General features: G+C 44.9%; 1 protein-coding gene and 1 pseudogene across 2 annotated transcripts in view; one reads left to right on the top strand and one right to left on the bottom strand.

Moving 5' to 3' along the window:
• The window catches only part of GLE1 (GLE1 RNA export mediator), a 31,157-nt gene extending 9,590 nt beyond the window's left edge, over positions 1-21,567 (bottom strand). For both annotated transcript variants that reach the window (XM_042914324.1, XM_042914325.1), the window contains exons 1-9: positions 21,404-21,567; positions 15,607-15,828; positions 12,648-12,758; positions 7,236-7,384; positions 6,943-7,003; positions 6,494-6,748; positions 2,937-3,165; positions 2,014-2,126; positions 1,783-1,852 (exon numbers count right to left, since the gene is read on the bottom strand). In XM_042914324.1, the coding sequence (XP_042770258.1) occupies positions 1,783-1,852; positions 2,014-2,126; positions 2,937-3,165; positions 6,494-6,748; positions 6,943-7,003; positions 7,236-7,384; positions 12,648-12,758; positions 15,607-15,828; positions 21,404-21,502 (1,309 nt within the window). In that variant the 5' untranslated portion in view covers positions 21,503-21,567. The remainder of the gene's footprint in view (positions 1-1,782; positions 1,853-2,013; positions 2,127-2,936; positions 3,166-6,493; positions 6,749-6,942; positions 7,004-7,235; positions 7,385-12,647; positions 12,759-15,606; positions 15,829-21,403) is intronic.
• Positions 10,245-11,239, top strand: LOC122205683 (annotated as a pseudogene).
• Positions 21,568-22,052: the final 485 nt, after the last annotated feature.

Genomic DNA, 22,052 nt, shown 5'->3' with positions numbered 1-22,052 from the left:
CGCGGTCCATGGGTTCGAGCCCCACGTCGGGCTCTGGGCTGATGGCTCAGAGCCTGGAGCCTGCTTCCGATTCTGTGTCTCCCTCCCTCTCTGCCCCTCCCCCATTCATGCTCTGTCTCTCTCTCTCTCTGTATCAAAAATAAATAAACGTTAAAAAGAAAAAAATTTAAAAATAAATAAATAAATAAATAAATAAATAAATAAATAAATAAAAGAAAAGGAGCCTGTAAAAGGGAGTAATTTTGCAGAAACCAGGAGATTAGGTGATAAGCGATGAGGCAAGTCTTGAAGGGGATGGGAGAGCGGGGAACAAAGGCAGAGGCAGAAGGGGAAGCGTGCACGGACAATACCTCCCTCCACATGCAGACATGGACTAAGAGGCAGGGGTACACGTGTGTACGCGTGGAAAAGGCTGGCATCTGAGTGTCCCACCCGCTGGATTTTCCCGCTGAAGGAGGGAGCAAAGCGGTCTGTGGTTGGCTGAGGGGTCAGGACTGGGGACAACCCTAAGGACAGCAGTGAAGGGGAACAGGTCAACCTCGCCCCTGTTGCTGTTGCCAGCAAAGGAAACAGCACTTTAAAGCCCAGAGGTGATATGCGGTTATTGATTTATACCTTGTCCTGATCCAGAGAGAACCAGCAGGGTGATACATAAGTTCCATCACAGAGCCTCTTGTGGGCAGGAATTATAACTTTTCTACGCTTTCCAGGCAACAAGTGAATTAGGGCAAGCGGGCCCATGCTAAGTCAGAGCAGCTTTTCAGCTGTTCGTGCTCCCCAGCCACTGGGCAGCATGGCCTGCAACTTGGAGGCTTCCACACCTTGAGCTCTACAAAAACGAACCTCTGCTTCTGAATGAAGAGAAAAAAGGGACTTCCCCCTGTCTGGTTCTCACTCTCTAAAGCTCAGTCTCTGGAGAGAAAAGGAAGATGTTCTAAAGTAGGAAGGCAGGTTTAGGGGAGCCTGGGTGGCCCAGTCAGTTAAGCGTCTGACTTCAGCTCAAGTCATGATCTCACAGCTTGTGTGTTTGAACGCCATGCCGGGCTCTGTGCTAACAGCTCAGAGCCTGGAGCTGCTTTGGATTCTGTGTGTGTCTCTCTCTCTGCCCCTTCCCTGCTCGCACTGTGTCTCTCTCTCTCTCAAAACTAAACATGAAAAAAAATATTCAGGCAGGTTTCGAGCTTGGATAAGCTAATGGCTCATGTTGTAGAACAAAAGCAACGAATGTGTGTTACATCCTAGGTTCCCTGAGTGATGTTTTCAGCAGTAACTTTTTTCTAAATATGGATTCTTGTGATATATTTTTTTATGTTTACTTTATTTGAGAGAGTGAGAGTGCAAGCAGGGGAGGGGCAGAGAGAGGGAGACAGAAGATCTGAGGCAGGCTCTGTGCTGACAGCAGAGCGCCCAATGTGGGGCTCGAACTCCCAAACTGTGAGATCATGACGTGAGCCGAAATCAAGAGTCAGACCCCAACTGACTGAGCCACCTAGGCGCCCCTTCAGCAGTAACTTTCAACTTCAGGTAAGACCCTTCTTAAATAATTTACTGTTGATATACAGCTTATTTATAAATCAAGTCAACAAACACGTAATGATCGCCTTCTACATGTTGAAGAGGAAACAAAAGAGAGTAAGACATAACTTATACGTGCCTGACCCAACGTCATGTCATTTGTTGGAACAGACTCTGTCTACGGGAACCTTACAGATGAGTAGATGTGGAGTCGTACAGAATAACAAAGTGAAGCGAAGGGCCATGTTCTGAACTCCTCTGACCAACCTGCAATGGTGGAGATTTGGCTCACTGGGATGGTGGCAGCTTTCTGGAGGTCCATCTTTACCTTTTTGGCCTGCCAGGAGAGAACAGTGAGAGGGCAAACCGTGTCCGGAAGAGTGGAGTAGATGACAGCAGGATTAGGGAAGGTGACGTGCTAGCAACACTCCTCTGGGACACGGGGCTGTTCGGAGCACTCCCAGGCCCAGACAGCTCGCAACTTACAGCCCTCCGTACCTGACTGTCTTTGCTGTTGGTCAGCTCCTCAAAGGCCAACACGCACCGACTGGAAACATCCTGCAGCTGGTGGTACCACCGCATCGTACTGTCTTGGACCTTTACTTGGAGGTCTGAGGAAGAGAAGAGAGGCTCTCGTAATCGTACTCACTGAACACTTCACGTGAGCCAGGCACTGTTCTCTTTTTTTTTTTTTTTTTTTTTAATTTTTTTTTTTTAATGTTTATTTTATTTTTGAGACAGGGAGAGACAGCATGAACAGGGGAGGGTCAGAGAGAGAGGGAGACACAGAATCTGAAACAGGCTCCAGGCTCTGAGCTGTCAGCACAGAGCCTGACGCGGGGCTCGAACTCGCGGACCGTGAGATCATGACCTGAGCCGAAGTCGGACGCTCAACTGACTGAGCCACCCAGGCGCCCCGAGCCAGGCACTGTTCTAATCAGCTGATATAGGTATTAATGGCTTTCAAGGACCCTAGGAAGTAGATACCATCATTATCTTCACTTTCTACATAAGGAAATAGGCATAGAAAGGTTAATTTGCCAAAGTCGCATTGCCAGGAAGTAGAAAAACCACATTCCCATGGACCTGGCTCTAAAGCCAGCATTCTCAACCATATGCTCGACTGATTCTCTTACATATGCAGTGAACATACACTGCGTAATGTTTATTTTAAAAAGTCAGAGCAGCAAAACCTGGGATGATACATCTACTAGAATTATACAGAATTTCAAATCCTCGTGGCAAGTGCTGGAAGTCAGGCTCCGCATCAACCAAACTGAATGTAATTCAGTAAACGTACAGAGTTTTACATTATGTTAACAGTTCCGGTAAATTGTCCTGAAGCTTAACACGGTATTCAAACATATTCTTGTCTCCTTTCACATTCTGGGCTAAAGGACCGTATCCACGCCAACACCCACCTTCATTCTGTTTCCCTCCTGGGCCCTGGCTGGGAGCTGGGGTCTCTCTGTGGACCTCTGGCCCCTGCTGCATGTGTGAGTCTTGCCGCTTTACCTGGGCCTCCAAATCCTGCCTCCTCTTGTCCTCACAGGCCCTGGCGATCTCCTGCTGCAAGCTGGTAAGGAGGTCCCGCATTTCCTGCAGGGCTCTCTCAGCCACAGCCTGGTCCTCTGCTGTAGGAAAGCCGTTCTGTCAGGGTGACAGAGACAGAGCTTAGCGTCTATTCCCCAGGCACCTGTGAAGCTGAATCACAGCTCACACAATACATTGCTAAATTGGAACAGTTGCACCCAATGGAGTACCCACATTCAACATGCTGATACCTACTGCGTTCCTGTCCTCTTAAAGGTAATACTGATTAACCATCACATCCACAGAGTATGGATCTTTCCATGCTCTCACCAACAATGCTGGGATAATTCTTTAAAAGCTTGTGACAACAGTCTAGATGAAAATGATACCATGTTGGGGCACCTGGGTGGCTCAGTTAGTTAAGCGTCCGACTTCGGCTCACGTCATGATCTTGAGGTCTGTTAGTTCAAGCCCCACGTCAGGCTCTGTGCTGACAGCTCAGAGCCTGGAGCCTGCTTCAGATTCCGTGTCTCCCCCTCTCTCTGCCCCTCCCCTGCTCACGCTCTGTCTCTCAAAAATAAATACACGTTAAAAAAAATTTTTAATAGCTCAGAGCTTTTTACTCTTGGCTTTCTAGGTAGATAATCATATTGTTATCAAATTACATTTCCTCAAATATTTCTCCTTTGTCTTATTACATTTTATTGGCTAAAACATGTTAACGACATCAACAATTTGTTACTATTGTAACAACATGGTACATTTTTATTTCTTTCCCAATTTTAATGGCATGTCTAAAATGTAGTCTAGGGGCGCCTGGGTGGCGCAGTCGGTTAAGCGTCCGACTTCAGCCAGGTCACGATCTCGCGGTGAGTTCGAGCCCCGCGTCGGGCTCTGGGCTGATGGCTCGGAGCCTGGAGCCTGTTTCCGATTCTGTGTCTCCCTCTCTCTCTGCCCCTCCCCCGTTCATGCTCTGTCTCTCTGTCCCAAAAATAAATAAAAAACGTTGAAAAAAAAAATTTTTAAAAATAAATAAATAAATAAAATAAAATGTAGTCTATGTTTTTAATGTTGTTTTGAGAGAGTGAGAGAGACAGAGACAAAGAGAGAATCTCAAGCAGACTCCACGCTCAGCAAGGAGCCCAAGATCATGACCTGAGTCCATATCAATAAGACACTCAACTGACTGAGCCACCCAGGTGCCCCTAAAATGTAGTCTTAAATGGATACATAATCTATCATGTTCATGAGAAACATTTTTTTTTAAGTTTATTTATTTTGAGAGAAACAGAGACAGCACAAGTGGGGAGGGGCAGAGAGTGAGGGGGAGAGAATCCCAAACAGGCTCTGTGCTGCCAGTGTAGAGTGTGACGTGGGGCTCAAACTCACAAAACTATGAGATCATGACCTGAGCCGAAACCAAGAGTTGGACGCTCAACTGACTGAGCCACTCAGGCACCCTGGGAACACATTTTAGTTTTTAATTTACTATTATTTTTTAATAGGAAAGGATGTAGAATTTCAGCATATACTTTTACAACATCTAACAAGACAAACATATGACTTCGCTCCATTAACCTATTAGTGAAATTAAGTTCACGAAAAGACTTCATAACAATTGATCCAGCTTTTCATTATCCTTAGAATAATACCTCTTTGGTTATAGCACATTATTGTTTTGAGGCACTGATAAATTTGACTTATCATTATTTATTTATTTATAAATGTTTATTATTTATTTTTGAGAAAGAGAGAGACAGAGTATGAGCGGGGAGGGGCAGAGATAGAGACACACACACCGAATCCGAAGCAGGCCCCAGGCTCTGAGCTGTCAGCACAGAGCCCGATGTGGAGCTCGAACCCATGAGCAGCGAGATCATGACCTGAGCTGAAGTTGGACGCTTAACCAACTGAGCCACCCAGACGTCCCTACTTATCTTTTATTTAGAATTTCTGCTCATAAATGAGAATGCATATAAGCCGGAGTGACGTTCCCATTTCTTTCAGTGTGCTATTTTGTTAGAATATGACCACCAGAATCGTAAGACGAATCGAGAAGTGCTGCCATCATTTTGTATATTGCCCTACAAATGTGTTTTGTAGTTTTGCCTGTTAAATCAACGAGGCCTCCCAATTTATTAATTAAATAAATTAATTAATTACTGTGTACATCTATGTATGTAGGCAGGTGGGTCAGCAGGCTCCATGCTCAACATGGGGCCCAAACTCACAATCCCAGGATCAAGAGTTGGATGCTCCACTGACGGAGCCAGCCGGGCACCCCTTCATTTATTTCTAAAGATTTTATTTTTAAGGAATCTCTGCACCCAACGTGGGGCTTGAACTCATGAACCGTGAGATCATGACGTGAGCCGAAATCAAGAGTCAGACGCTTAACCAACTAGACCCTCCACTGACTTTTTAAAACAAAAACTTGAGAAGAAATAAGAACTAAGGGTAGGAACATAAAAATCATAAAAACGTGAATTGGTACAACTTTTGGGTAAGAGTCAAGAACCTTAAAATTATTTCAGTAATTCCTTTTCTAAAAATGTATCTCAAAGAAATACAAATAAGACGTATATAGGATGGTATTACTATAGTGCTATGCATGGTAGTGAAAACACAGAAACTTAAATGTTCAACATTAAGCATGTCTTTTTCTACCGTTTTTGGTATTATTACATGTGGGAAGTATCCAATTCCACGTGTTCATCAAATACTGAATATCTGCCATGTGTTGTGGCAATACTTGGCACTTTTTAACACTGCTTTAACTAAAAACATCAGGGGCACCCGGATGCCTCAGTTGATTAAGCGTCCGACTTAGGCTCAGGTCATGATCTCCCGGTTAGTGGGTTCAGGCCCTGTATCGGGCTCTGTGCTGACCGTTCGGAGCTTGGAGCCTGCTTCAGATTCTGCGTCTCCTTCTCTCTCTGCCCCCACCCCCTGCCTCTCTTAAAAGTAAATAAACATTACAAACATTCTTTAAAAAAACAAAAAACAAACATCAAAATATTTTTAGTGATTGTAGTAATTATGTGTTCAAAATACAATGTTAACTGGAAAAAAGCTATATACACTGTCGTAAGGTTTCAATTTTTACCATAGCACACCAGGTGTTCAACAAAATATTACTGAATGAACTAAAGTATTTTGCAATCAGAATAAACAATTATTTGTTGAACCTAAGATAAGAAACTCTGGATGTATAAAAGTCCACTTTGGGGTAAGGGTAACCCCCCACATGCACACTCCCTGTCAGGGAAGAAAGAGAAAACGCTAATGGTGATTATTATCTCTAACAAACGATCTTGCTATTTTCTACAGTAAGCAAGCATTTTTTTTTTTTTTTCCAGGCACTCCTTTTAAATCAGAAAACAAATCTGCACTAAGACTGTCCATTTCCGAGCCAGAAGACCAGGTCGCTCCGAAGCTCGCTCACCTCAGAAGTGGCCCGGATGATCCCCGAGACGAGGCCGCACAGTTGGTTGCCCCGGGTCCGGATGGCGGACAGGTCCACCTTCAGCACATCTTTATGCTGCTCAGAGGCGTCCAGCTGCTGGTTGAGGTGCAGCACCTCCTCCTGCAGGCCATAGAGGCCCCGCAGGCGGACCTGGCCCTCTTCCTTCCGCAGCCGCTCCTGCTCCACCTGCTTCAGGCGCTGCTGCTCAGCCTCCCTCAGCTTCAGGTTGAGAATCTGCAGGAGGGATCGTCCGGTTACCTCCCAGGGGCGCCGGGCCTTCTGTTTCTACATTCCCCAAGCCCCGTGTGGGCTACATATTTTACAGATGGGCCCCCCTCCCCCCAGCAGGTAAAGGGAGTCACAGGGAGGCAAGACCCGGGTTAGAGCCACACCAGGACGCACCCACAAGAATTCTCCCAGGCTCTGACCTTTGCTCTGTGACGATGCTCAGCTTTTAGCTTCTCTTGGTGCCCCAGGGCTTCTCTGGAGCTGCAGGAAGAATGGCAGGATGCTTCCTGAAACTGTCTCACCTTACCTCTCCTAAAAGCCTCCCTCTCCTTGCGACACCTTGGTCACCTCTCCAAGGCTGGACATTTTTCTAGGTTATGAGCTTCACTGGCTATTTTATTTCGATATTTAAAGCCTCAGTAGGTCAACTCTTTCCCTTGGGGTTTCATGCTGGGACAGAGGTCGGGCTGAGCACACGGACGTTCCCGCTCACCTCTTCTCCATCACTTCCCGTAAGTCCTGGAATTCTTTATGATGTTTCAGTTCCTTCCGTTCATCAAAGCGCTTCAGTTGTTCAGATGCCATCTCAGAGAGGGCTCGCACCTTCCTCTCCTGCTCCTCTTGCCACTGCCTCAGGCCCTCCTGAAAAGAATCAGCACCTGCTCTCTGCAGCTCTGTCGGCACCTTGCTCATTTACCCGTGCGGAACATCCTCCCGTCTGTCCTTAATTCCATCGGAGATACTCAAAGGCATGGAACCAGCTGCTTAGTTCGCAGAAACCATGCTCAAGTCGCCTCTCCTCTCTGAGTGGATGTTTACACCCGGCTGTTTTGGAAAGCTCTCCCAATTTGCCCCTTGCGATTCATGTCACTCCAGTATCAGCTGGGAATGGGCAGGAATTTACCATCGTGGTGTCAAAGAGCCCCGCGCTTTTAAGCCTCCATCCTGTGTACTCTGATTTTAGAGTAATCAACAGAAATACTCATTCTAATTCCATAAACATGCTATACACATTCCTATCTACTCCTTTCCTCACCTTATCATCTCTGCCTACATTTCCTCCCCCACCTCCACTTAGGAAAGTCCCCTTCCTAGATTCCTAAAGGTATTCCATTTACTATTCATGAGAGTATTCTCATCTGGTTTTTAAGAGTGATGTGACATTTTAACTACTAAAATTTAAAGGTTATATATCCTTTGGCACTGGTTTATTTTTAAGAATTTATCCCAAGGAAATATTGAACGTGTGTGCAAAGATGTATGAACAAAGGATGCTCACTGCAGTCCTGTCGATGATGGCAGTAAATTTAAAACAATTTACATTAACTGGGGATTGACTACACATATTATAGGAGGTCAGACTAGAGAACACTCTGCAGCCTTTGAAGAGGACAAGATGCTATATATACTGGCATGAAGATACGGCAAAATACATTGTTGGGATGTCACATTATTCTATTTTAAAGCTTCCAGTGCAAGAAGGCAAAGTGAAGACAGCATCTATAACCTCTCCTCCGAGACTCCGTTTAAATATGAGTTGGGAAGGGAAAAAGGACTCAACAGCAGAACGTGCATGGGATTGTCAGCAGGGAAAAATTTTCACCATGCTTCTGGAACACAACATTTCTGTGGAGGAGTGTGAACTGACAGCAGAGCTGAGCAAACGTGAGGGTGCGTGCAAACACAAGCAGACTACGTCTCTCAGGGAGAGAACCAAGCTACCAGAATCTCAAAGAGGCTCAGGACTGGGCAATGCCAGATCTAAAACCAGGTGGGGTTCACGGGGCTGAAAACAGAGATATCAGCTGAATGTTTTCAGATGAAACAGTCAACTCAAATCTCCGCCCCCTCCCCCCCACTCCTCCCCCCCCCACCCGCGTCCTCCCAAATCATGAGATCAAAACAGTCGGTAGCCAGGCATGTGTGCTGTAATGATTTTTTAAAAACATCTTTTCGGGGTGCCTGGGTGGCTCAGTCGGTTAAGTGTCCGACTTTGGCTCAGGTCACGATCTCACGATTCATGAGTTGCGCATCAAGCTGTCTGCTGTCAGCACATAGCCCACTTTGGATCCTCTGTCCTCTTCTCTCTCTGTTCCTCCCCAACTTGCACTCTCTCTCAAAATAAACACTGAAAACCTCTTTTCATGTGCTTCTTTGTACCTTTGGTAAAGCATCTCTGTTTTTTGCCCATTCTGTACTGGATTTGTTTTTACTGTTGTGTACTGTGTAATGATTTAAAAAGGGATCTGCACAGAGGCACGTGGGTGGCTCAATCAATGAAGCGTCCGACTCTTGACCTCAGATCAGGTCATGATCTGACAGTTAGTGCGTTCCAGCCCGCATCAGGCTCCATGCTGACAGAGTGGTGCCTGCTTGGGATTTTCTCTCTCTCCCTCTCCCTGCTTGCATGCTCTCTCTTTCTCAAAATAAATAAATAAACTTAAAAAAAAGAGAGAGATCTGCACATTCTCTGATCCTCCCATCTCCTCTACTTCAACCTGAGCAGCCCCTCATGACTGCCTTGGCTAAGAGAATGTGGGAAAGAGAAATAATGTTACATGATTCCTGAGACCAGGCTAGAAAAGGCCACGCAGCTCGCAGCTCGGGCAGTATCTCTTACAATGCTTGCTCTTGGGACTCGACCTCTGTGCTAGGAAGGTCGAGGAAGGCGGAGGAAGGCGGAGGAAGCTCCGCCACACGAAGAGGGCAGATGTTCCAGCTAAGTAACTGCAACAGCTACACAGGTCAGTGAGGAAGCCTCTGGAAGAATTCCAGACCTTGTCACTGCAGCCACAGAGACCCCAAGTGAGAACTACCTAGTTGAGCAAGTTGACCTCCAGAAACATGAAGGACAGGAATGAAATGTCAGTAGTGGCTGTAAGCCACAAGTCTGGGGCGATTTATTACACAATCATGCATACAAACTCCCAGCCAAAAAACAGAGAGTTCTTCCCTACAAGAAAATGAATAAATTATCCAGAGATAACTGGATCAGCTAGTGTGGAGGCCGGTATTCCAGAACACATACCCTACGAATTCTGACACTTAGGAAGTTCAAAATCGTAATAATTTTGTTCCTGACAATGCACCTGGAAGCCTTGGTCCAACCACTGGTAAATAAAGATCGTTAGATATTTGAGGAAATTCTATACCCTAGAATAATGAATCTAGAGAAAACAAATTATTTCAAGGAATACAAATCTGAAAAAAACTTTAGTATGATATGAGAATTAAGTGCTCTGAAAAAGGAACACACGGAGAAGAAAAAGCCCATGAAAATCAAATATATAATTTATTTTATTAAAAAAAATTTTTTTTTAACGTTTCTTTCTTTTTGAGAGAGAGAGAGACAGAGCATGAGTGGGGGAGGAGCAGAGAGAGGGGGAGACACAGAATCCAAAGCAGGCTCCAGGCTCTGAGATGTCAGCACAGAGCCCGACATGGGGCTCGAACCCACAAACTGTGAGATCATGACCTGAGCCGAAGTCGGATGCTTAACCGACTGAGCCACCCAGGTGCCCCTAAACACATAATTTAAAAAATAGGTAGGTACATAGTTTTTCAATTAACGATGGAAGGATAAAATTAAATCTCTTGGAAAAGAGAAAAAGACAAAAGGAAAATGAGAGGAAGGATAAGAGAAATAGGGAATTAATCTAGGAGATCCAGTATCTGACTACTAAAAGTTCCTAAAACGAGAGAAAAAAAAGGCAATGGAGAGGAAGAGAAACTAATCAAAGGGGAAAACTTTCCCGAAGATGAAGGGCATTAAGTGTTCAGCTGAAAAGGACTCCCCTAGCCAGGACCTGAGCATCCCTCACCATCCGCCTTGCCAGCACCCAAGAGGAAGCAACCAGACCCTTTCACTCAGAGTAAAACAGTCTTCTACCTACATTTTACTTATTTCTCTTGTTTACTTCGATCTCTCCTCACCAGTACAGAAGCTCTGTGAGGGCCTGAATCCGCGTCTGCTTTGCTCACTGTTTTATCTAGACCGAGAATAGCGTCTAAGCGCTCCATAAGCACGTAAGTGCTCGGTAACTATGTGTTGACTCAATGAATGAACAAACGAGGGTAGATGCCAGAAGACTTTCACATTATAAACTCACTTGATCTGTGGAAATTTTGACAAAACCATGCGTTGTCTTTCTAATTGCAAAATCATAACGTCAGCTCCCTGGGCTCAGGCTTAAGTTTGAGGCAACATGGCTAATGGCACCAGGATGGTTGGAATCCTCCATAAATACGGGAGCCATTATGGTGCCTCCCTCAGGAAAATGGTGAAGAAGACTGAAATAGGCCAGCCCGCCAAATATACGTGCTCCTTCTGTGGCAAAACCAAGATGAAAAGACAAGCTGTGAGGATCTGGCATTGCGGTGCCTGCATGAAAACGGCAGCCGGCGGTGCCGGAGCCACACGGCCACTTCTGCCGTCACGGCAGAGTCTCCCATCAGACTGAAGGAGGTGAAAGGCCGTAGAAGCTACGCCACCTGACTCAGTCGGTTGAGCGTCCGACTTCGGCTCAGGTCACGATCTCGCGGTCCGTGAGTTCAAGCCCCGCGTCGGGCTCTCTGCTGAAAGCTCAGAGCCTGGAGCCTGTTTCAGATTCTGTGTCTTCCTCTCTCTCTGCCCCTCCCCCGTTCATGCTGTGTCTCTCTCCGTCTCAAAAATAAATACACGTTTAAAAAAAAAAAAAAATTAAAAAAAAAAAAAAAAAAAAAAGAAGCTACACCACCTGAAATACAGCTAGCCTATAATAAATGGGTTCGTTTACATAACAAAATTACTTTGGTTTGTTGTTAAACTCATTAATTAGATATTCTCACTTGTGTTACATTAGTTGTGCTCTCTCAAAAGACCTGAGAATTAAAGTCCTTCTAATTTTTTTGAGAGAGCGAGCAGGGGAGAGGCAGAGAGAGAGAATCCCCCAGTGCAGGGCTCGGACTCACAAACCGTGAGATCATGACCCGGAATGAAATCAAGAGTTGGACTCTTAACCAACTGAGCCGCCCAGGCGCCCCTAAAATCCTTCTAGTTTTTATTGGAAAAGCATGAAAAAAATCATAAAGTCAAATAAATTATTAAAACAGAATTAACCTTTCAAGAGGCTGTTAAGATCCATCTTCTCAGTATAACCTTATCTGACAACCCTAGATCATCTTCCAATTCTGGAGAAGTAAATGGAAACCAGGAGAGCCTAAGTAATTTTCTCAAAGTCACATGCAACACAGAAGAGCTAGGATGTGAACCTGATCTATCTTCCTTCAGAGAGCTCACTTTTTTTTTTTTTTTAATGTTCATTCATTTTTTTTTTAATTTTTTTTTTTTTAATGTTTATTTATTTTTGAGACAGAGAGAGACAGAGCATGAACGGGGGAGGGTCAGAGAGAGGGAGACACAGAATCCGAAACAGGCTCCAGGCTCTGAGCTGTCAGCACAGAGCCCGACGTGGGGCTTGAACTCACGGACCGCGAGATCATGACCTCAGCCAAAGTCGGCCACTTAACCGACTGAGCCACAGGCGCCCCTAATGTTCATTCATTTTTGACAGAGACATGCAGAATGGAGGGACAGAGAGAGAGAGAGAGAGAGAGAGAGAGAGAGAGAATCTGAAGCAGGCTCCAGGCTCTAAGCTATCAGCACAGAGCCCAATGTGGGCTCAAACCCACAAACTGTGAGATCCTCACCTAAGCTGACGTTGGATGCTTAATTGATGGAGCCACCCAGGTGCCCCAGAGAGCTCACTCTCAAATGCTATGTTACACTATCTCCCCAAGTGAATCAGGAGCTACTAGCATGTGGGGCACAATGATCAGCACGAGGTGGGCACTCATAACGCCTGAAGAACTGTATTTAAATGTGGCTGCCGTGGGTCAAGCCTACCCTACTTCATGGGACACTTACTCTTCCTCTCATTCTGTGCACCAGCTCATACATCCGGATGCAACCTTCCACTTTGATCCCCCGGGAGGACTGAAGTGCCATAGGTTCTGCATGCTGGGACTCACGTTTGTCCTATACAGACAGAAAATGGAAAAATTAAGCATTTAAGATGGTAAAGTTGATGCTACCCTTTCGACATGAAAACCACATCCCTACCTATGAACAACCACCCAGAAGAACAACAACAAGACAATTTAGGTTAGAACCAGTGTGCTTGTCATGATATTGATCGTGTTCTCATTGTTTTCCGTTGTAAAGGCAATAATATTATAAATTACGTTTATATAATAATATACAAACCAATAGATGGGTTATTTCTCTGCACAGTTTTAGTTTGCTTTGTTTTTTGGCTTGCTTGTTCTGATCTGCCCGGCAAATTGTTCCCCATTCTTCTGGTAAGAGTCAATGTGTGCTGGGGTGGTTTGAATGGAGCCATCCCAACCCACATCCCCAGTTGTTCCACCCTCCTTCAAGGGGTAATTGTGTGACCAGCCTACCGATCAAAGTACTCTATCCCCCTGTGCCAAGCTAGGCCAGACTCCATCTCTGAATTTTTCTGATGGAGTTATCTGGGAAGGCTTTCTACCTCTGAGGATGCTAATCTAAGAAGATGTGTGTCTACGGTCACTAATGGCCATCTTGCCACATGGAGTCTATAAGAAGGATGGAACCAAGAAGAGTTAAGCAGAATTGAGGGGACAGGCAAAGCCCTGTATGTGGGTCATTGGATCAGGTCAAAAATAACGTAAAGCAGAGAGAAGCAGAAAGTATATTGCCTGGATCTAACCGATTCTATATGCATTCACACACTTACTAGTCATGTGAGCTAATTAATTCCTTTTTCTCTTCCGTTTTGCTTAAGCTAGTTTGAACTGGGTTTCTCTCAAACCCCCGAAAATTCCTAAATGACACAATAATTCATTATATAAAGCCATCTAAAAGTTTATTTAAACCTCAAGAATGAGGGGCGCCTGGGTGGCTCAGTTGGTTAAACGTCTGACCTCAGCTCAGGTCATGATCTCACGGTTCGTGAGTTCGAGCTCCACGTCCGGCTCTGCGCTGACGTCTTGGAGCCTGGAGCCAGCTTCGGATTCTGTGTCTCCCTCGCTCTGCCCCTCCCCCACTCATGCTCTGTCTCTGTCTCTCAAAAATAAACAAACATTAAAAAATTAAAAACACAAAACAAACACCTCAAGAATGATGGAATTCTCTCTCTGGAGAGGACATCAGCAATTTGGCCCAGTACCAGGTTTACAGATGAAACGACTGAGCCCTGGGGAGGGAAAGATGACTGCCTGTGGACATGTCACAGCACTGCCATGACTGGAACTGAGAAGCACTCATAGAAATTAAAAAAAAAAAGTGTTTTTTAACTCTATAAAAAAATAATTAAAATAATTCTAATTCACAGAAGTTGTGAAAATTGGTAGAGAGGCTGGTGCACTCTTCACTCAGTACCCCCCCAATAGTAACAGCCATAAATACAGTAAAATATCAAGAACAGTAAACTGATGTTGGTACAAGCCACAGAACTTCTTCAGATTTCACCAGTTGTACAGGAATTCAGTTGTGTATGTGTATCGTTCCATGCAAGTTTATCTCATGCACAGATTTGCATAACTGCCATCATAATCACGGTACGGAACCACCCTGTCACCACAGGCGTCCTATGCCACACCTACCTCCATACCCCTAATGTGTTCTCTAGAACACTCTTATTTCATGAATGCTAAATGGACGGAATCATACAGTGTGTTCCTTTATATCTGTATGCTGATGAACCACTTCTGGAAGGATTACTCCCCATGCCCCAAAAAAGAGAAAGGAAGAACGGAACTCCACCAGTAACAATTTAACTGCTTTTAAGGAAGAGAAACAAGCAAAGGCAGGGACAAAACAGAGTAAAAACGAGTAAAAATGCATTTTTTTCCCCACAAATCACAATTTTTTTTTTTTTTTTAAAGAACTAATGATAAGGTACATCTAGACAGCAGGTCTAAACTTCACTGTAAGCCTCCAACAGCCAACCAAAAAGGGAGACCTCATGAGTCAAATGCATGCAATATTCGTGAGAAAAAAACAATCCAATTGCTGAGGAAATTCATTACCATCACTGGTACTAAGAGTAGAAGGGAATCTCTCTCCCCCCTCTTCATAAAGGGAACGCTGTGGTGTAGTAAATGGCATCCTTAAAACAGCTACAAGAAGGAGCCACCATTATTTTTCCCAGAGTAAGGTCACTGTCGTATCACAATCTTAAACACTTCAACTTTTTAAAATTTTTATTTATTTTTATTTATTTATTTTTTTAACATTTTATTTTTGAGACAGGGAGAGACAGAGCATGAATAGGGGAGGGTCAGAGAGAGGGAGACACAGAATCCGAAACAGGCTCCAGGCTCTGAGCTGTCAGCACAGAGCCCGACGCGGGGCTCAAGCTCAGGGATGTGAGATCATGACCTGAGCCAAAGTCGGCTGCTCAACCGACTGAGCCACCCAGGCGCCCCTACTTTTTTTTATTTTTAAGATTTTTATTTATTTTTAAGTTTTTTAATTTTTTAAATTTATTTTGAGAGAGAGTGTGTGCATGTGTGCAGGGGAGGGGCAGAGAGAGGGGGAGAGAAAGAATCGTAAGCAGGCTCCATGCTGTCAGTGCAGAACCCAACGTGGGGCTCAACCTCACAACCCTGAGATCATGATCTGGGCTGAAATCAAGAGTTAGACGCTTAACCAACTGAGTCACCCAGGTGCCCCAAGATTTTTATTTTTGAGTAATCTCTACACCCAATGTGGGGCCCCAACTCATGACTCAGAGAGCAAGAATCGCATGCTCCCCCACATGAGCCAGTCAGGGGCCTCTTAAATACTTCAACTTCTCGGCCACCACTGCCTCCGATCTTAAGCTAATCACAAACCTTACCTCAGCTCCATCTGCTGTTGCCGAGGAAACTGGTGAGAAGGCAGGGGTTCTGACGGGAGATTTGGGAACACAGGAAGGTTGTTCAAGGTCTGAAGTGGATCTGGAGGATTCCGAAGTCTCAGAGGATGGTTGATTCTCTTGCATGTGGGGTAAGACATGGTCTACCACCCATCCGGAGTAGGAAGAGAGCTTGGGAACAGACCTACATTCTTCCAAAACATCCTAGAGAAAAGAAGAGGGTGAGGCCCAACTTGCATGTTAACTGATCTAAGCAATCAAAAATAATTTTGTCCTTATAATCCATTACCTGCCCCACTGAAAACTCTAAGGCCTAAATACATACATACATACATACATACATACATACAAAGACCCAAACTAACTGTACTAACAATTAGAGATGAAGAGAAAGTAGTTTCTTGATAATGACCAACTCCTACCCTTTTTTTTTTTTTTTAAGTTATTTATTTTTGAGCAAGAGAGAAAGAGACAGAGCACGAGTGGGGAAGGAGAAGAGGGAGAAGGAGACACAGAATCTGAAGCAGGCTCCAGGCTCTGAGCTGTCAGCACACAGCCCAACACGGGGCTCGAACTCATGAACTGTGAGATCACGACCTGAGCTAGAGTTGGCCACTTAACGGACTGAGCCACCCAGGAGCCCCATGACTCCTATCCTTTTAGAATATCAGACTAAATAACTCTAACCACAGAAAAAGGAACGATGCACAAAGATGGTCAATAAAGCATATCTGAAAGCAATTTAAAACATCAGAATGGAAAAGGAAACGAGGAATTTTGAAGTAAACTACAGTATACACAATCAGTGGGATATCGGTCATTTAAAAGCATGGATTGTGGGGAGCTTGGGTGGCACAGTTGGTTAAGCATCTGACTCTTGATCTCGGCTCAGGTCATAATCTCGTGGTTCATGGGTTCGAGCCCCACATCAGGCTCTGTGCAGATGGTGTGGAGCCTGCTTGGGATTCTGGCTCTCCTTCTCTCTGCCCCTCCTCTGCTTGTGTGTGCTCTCTCTCTCTCAAATAAATTAAAAAATAATAATAACTTAAAAAAAATTTAAAGTACAGATTCTGAATCCTATTTAACACCATACTTAAGATTCAATATTTTTCCAGTCATTGAAAAATAATTGACATATATCACTGTATAAATTTAAAGTGACAGTATGATCGGTTGATTTACATATATTTCAAATGATTACTATAGCAGGTTCAGCTAACATCCATCTTCTACTATAGATACAATAGAAAGAAAGAACAAAAAAGGTAAAAAAACTTTCTCCTTGTGATGAGAACTCTTAGGATTTACTCTTAACTTCCTGTATATCACAGCAGTGTGAGCTATAACTACATTGTACATTACATCTCCAGTACTTGTAACTAAGTTTGTGTCTTTTCATGATCCTCCATTTCCCCTTCCCCTGAGATTCAATTTTAAGTGAAAAAAAAAAAAGGGTATAAATAAATATCTACAATTATATAAAAATAAAAACAAATGCTAATACACTATTAGACATTAAGGAAATATTCTAGAGGTTGTGCTTGGGTAATGAGACATATTTCTCCTTGTTCTAATTTTCTAGATTCAATTTTATTTATTTGTTTGTTTGTTTGTTTGTCACACTCAATGTGGAACCCAACACAGGGCTTGAACTCATGACCTTGAGATCAAGACCTGAGCTGAGATCGAGTCAGACACTTAATCAACTGAGCCACCCACTTGTCCCTCTAGGTTTCATTTTTAAATGAACATAATTTTTAAACTGAATATAGCATATAAAAATAGGCATAGAAAAGGGGTCACTGATGTAAAAGCCAATGGCTTAAAGCAAATGAGATTTAAAACAGAAACACTATAAAACAAGTTCTAGACATTCTTACCAGTTGTGTGTGGACATCTCTACCAGTTGTGGTGGTTTTTTTTTATGATTTATGTTTGTTTGTTTGTTTGTTTGTTTGTTTGTTTATTTAGAGAGAGAGAGAGAGAGAGCAAGCGCGAGTGGGGATGGGGCAGAGAAAGGAGAGAAAATCCTAAGCAGGCTCCATGCTGCCAGTGCAAAGCCTGTCAGGGATCCCAACGCAGAGTTCGGGGCTCAATCTTGAACCATGAGATCACTGAGATCATGACCTGAGCCAAAACCAAGAGTCGGGAGGCCCAACCGACTGAGCCACCCAAGCGTCCCTCAACCCTACCAGTTAATCATTATCTCTGTATATCTGGCATACAGCACGAGGCGGGAGGCACAGAGAGAGAGGGGGACAATGGATCTAAAGCAGGCTCCGTGCTGACAGGAGCGGGCCCAATGCAGAGCCCGAACTCTCGGACCGTGAGATCATGACCCGACCCGAAGTTGGACAGAGCCAACAGACTGAGCCAGCCAGCTGGCCCTGGCATACAGCACTTTAAACCAGAGCAGCTTATGCCATTTAACTACAGTTAAAATATACAGCCATTCTGGCAAAGTTTATTCCATGTCAGGAAGATATTACCAGGAAACATGGAGACACGGTATGATAGTGACCAAGAGGACTGAGTTTGGAACCTGCCTTTCTTAATCTGAATTCCATCCCTGCATTCCACTCACCTGTACAACTATGGGCAAGTTACTTCTAAAATGGAATCATAAAGGATCCACCTCAAAAGATTTGGGAAGGATTAAATGAATGACAGCTATAAAGGGCTGAGAACAATACCTGGCACATGAAAACTACTCAGAAACTGCAAGTTATTTATTTTACCTAGGTCAGTGGTTTTACAGCAGGATCAATTTTATCCCCCAGGGCATAGCTAGCAATGTCCAGAAACATTTTTTGTTGTCACAACTGGGAGGGTGCTATTGGCATCTAGTGGGTGGAGGCCAGGAATGCTGTTAAGCATCCTACAATGCAAGACATCCTACAATGCAATGCAAGCATCCTACAACGCAGCCCCTCATAACACAGAAGTATCTGGCCTGGCCCCAAATATCCGTAACGCTGCGGTTGAGAAAGACTGATCTAGATTGTAGGTACACATCCCACGTGCAATAAACAGATATTCAACCCGTGGAGAAGAATCTGGACACAGAAGCAAACAGGTTATATGCACATTTTATAAAGTAATGAAACTCATTTTCAAGACATAATAGAAATAATGTTGAGCCACACCTTTTTTTTCCCTCATTCCTTACACCAAAATATATTCCAGGGCCGAAGATTCAAATGTAAAAAATAAAACCACACATACCCAAAACACCATAAACAGGGGTGCCTGGCTGGCTCAGTCAGTACACCATGCGACTCTTGATCTCAAGACTCATGAGTTCAAGCCCCACATTGGGCGTGGAGCCTATTTAAAATACAAATTAAAAGAAAAAAAAAAACATAAACAGAAAAAATTCCAACTGACAAACTAGAAAAAATATATGCAATACATGTCACAGATAAAGGGCTACGGTTATCCTTAATACATAAAGAACTTGTAAAATCAGGGGGGAAAGAAAAACCCAAAAGAAAAATACAAATAGCGTGGCACCTGGGTGGCTCAGTGGGTTACGCGTCCAACTTCAGCTCAGGTCATGATCTCGAGGTTTGGGGGCTCAAGCTCCACGTCGGGCTCTGTGCTGACAGCTCGGAGCCTGGAGCCTGCTTCCGATTCTGGGTCTTCCTCTCTCTCTGCCCCTCCCCCATTTGCGTGCATGCACATGCGCGCACTCTCTCTCAAAAATAAACATTTAAAAAAAGTAAAAGAAAAAGAAAAGAAAAAGAAAAATACCAATAGCAAAAGACATAAACTGTCAATTCACAAATATATAAAACTGGCTCGAGGGGCACCTGGCTGGCTCAGTTGGTAGAGTGTGCAAGTCTTGACAATGGGGTCGCGAGTTCCAGCCCCACACTGGAAGCCTACTTAAAAAATAGAATGCTATATGGGGGCGCCTGGGTGGCTCAGTCGGTTAAGCGTCCGACTTCAGCTCAGGTCATGATCTTGCGGTCCGTGAGTTCAAGCCCCGCGTCGGGCTCTGTGCTGACAGCTCAGAGCCTGGAGCCTGTTTCGGATTCTGTGTCTCCCTCTCTCTCTGACCCTCCCCCGTTCATGCTCTGTATCTGCCTCAAAAATAAAGAAATGTTAAAAAAAAAAAAAAAATAGGATGCTATAAAATTGGCTCTTGAATATATGAAAAAAAAAATGTTCGCTCTCAATAAGAAGAGAAAGGCATTGCAAAACCATACCGAGATCTCATTCTTACCTATTAGACAAGCAAAATTTAGAAGTATAATAATACAATTCTGTTGATGAGGCCACGGGCAAAAAGGCAAGATCATGCCAACTGGAAGGCAATTTGATGCATCCGTTGTGGGGGGTGGGGAGACATCTATGTTTGGCTTTGACCCAACGACCTCAACTCTCAGAGTTTATCCTGAAGTCGCACTTCCCACAGAATGGAAATACACACCAGCTTACAAGTAATGGGTTACAACTCACAAAACAGTAACCCATGAGTACGTTATGATACAACCGATTAATTAAACAGGGGAGAAAAGAAAGCTCTTCCTTACAGGAACTGGCAAACATAGAAGGAGTGGCTGACATTCAGGAAATGCCATTCGAGTACCTCCCGAGAGCGACTGATTCAGGCAGAAATAGCGAATGCCAACGATGGAGGTTTGACAAGGAAACCTCGATGCAATCTTGGATTACCTCCCCACAAGACACTCATCAACCTCAAAAGGAAAATCCATGAATTCTAAGTGCAGCTATCTGGCAGATAACAATGTGAGCAGGTGATGATCAAGGTTAGCATCGCCAGTGCTGGGAGAGTTTGCAGTATACGCGTGCTTCCCGATATGACTGACACAGCACAGCGACATTTCTCAGGCATTCCTGCCAGAAATGCAAAACGTGAGTCTACACCAGCCAGACCCAAGTCTGTACATATGGTCTGTATTCCCTAAAATTGTCAGAGATATAAAAGATAGGGAAACGCTTTTAGAATGGGTTCCCACGGGGCGCGAGGGTGGCTCAGTCGATTAAGCCTCCGACTTCGCTCAGGTCATGATCTCGCGGTATGTGAGTTCGAGCCCCGCGTCGGGCTCTGTGCTGACTGCTCAGAGCCTGGAGCCTGTTTCAGATTCTGTGTCTCCCTCTCTCTCTGCCCCTCCCCCGTTCATGCTCTGTCTCTCTCTGTCTCAAAAATAAATAAATGCTAAAAAAGAAAAAAAAAAATTTAGAATGGTTTCCCACGTAAGTCTAAAGAGACAAGACAGCATTCTATCTGTAGCTAATTACCAGCAACTCGGGTACTGTCTATGCCTTAATCTGTCTACACCCCTACATTCCTGTGGTCAAGTATATGGCTTTGAAAATCCTCGATAGCGACCACGCCCCCATTCAACTTTCCAAGTCCGCCCAACGTCAATCTAAGATTTTGGTCCTTTCAGCAGGTTGGGCCCTATTAATCGTTCACCGCTAACTACCGACCTCGCAGCACAAGAGACCTGCGGTAAATCACCTGACCCTGAAAGGGTTGCGTTGACGACAGCATAGCTGGGGGTGGCAACGAAGCCTTTAGAGAGAAGAGCACCTCTGAAATTATGGGAGCTCGCTGAAAGGCTAGAATAGGCAGGAGAGGGCAGAAACTCTAGGACGGGGTGATGCACACACAAGAGTCGAGAAACTAATGCGGGTTGTTAGAAAGAACGCACGTGTTCACAGCGCCGGCCGAGCCAGGGGCTAGGGAACAGCAGGGTACCACCGCGAGCAGCCGGAAGGGCACCGCCCACTCCGGGGCCCCCCTCACCTCGCCCCGCAGCAGCCAGTCGCGGTGGTAGCAGAGGCGACCTTTGTCGGAACTGCGCAGCGCCTGCAGGGTCTCCCAGCAGCGACCCTCGGACGGCATGGCCGGCCCTGAGTGAGCTCTTCAGAGGCTCCGCTTGGGACAAAACAAGTCCTCGAATCAGCCGCCCGGAAACGGGCCCTCGATTCCGCTTCCGGGGCGCGCACGCAGCCACGCAGGGCAACCCCCGCCCCTAACGGCTTCATGGCCCCGCCTCCGGCGCCGGGCCTGGTAGCCAGCGCGCTTGCGCCGGCAGGGTTTGGTCCCTGAGGCTCCCTTGCTTGGATCTGGGAACCCGGGCTTCTGAAGGCGGCTGGAGACTGCGGATTGCAGAAAGCCCAGTATGTGTTAATGAGGATGTGGAGAAATTGGACCATTACTGATGGGCTCTAAAATGGGGCAGCTCCTGGGCAGTGTGGCAGTTGCCCAAAAGGGTAGCCTTACCACCGACCCAGCAATCCTACTTCTAAGAATGTATATACCAAGAGAAATTGAAATGTGCATCCCAGAAATTCGTAGAATGTTCGTAGCAGCATTATTCGTAATAGCTAAAAGTTAGAAACACAAATGTCCACCAACTGGTGAGTAAATCAAATAGGGTGTATTCATACAA

The sequence above is a fragment of the Panthera leo genome, chromosome D4 (genome assembly GCF_018350215.1).
Source record: "Panthera leo isolate Ple1 chromosome D4, P.leo_Ple1_pat1.1, whole genome shotgun sequence".
NCBI lineage: Eukaryota > Metazoa > Chordata > Mammalia > Carnivora > Felidae > Panthera > Panthera leo.
This window is presented reverse-complemented; position numbering and strand designations above follow the sequence as displayed.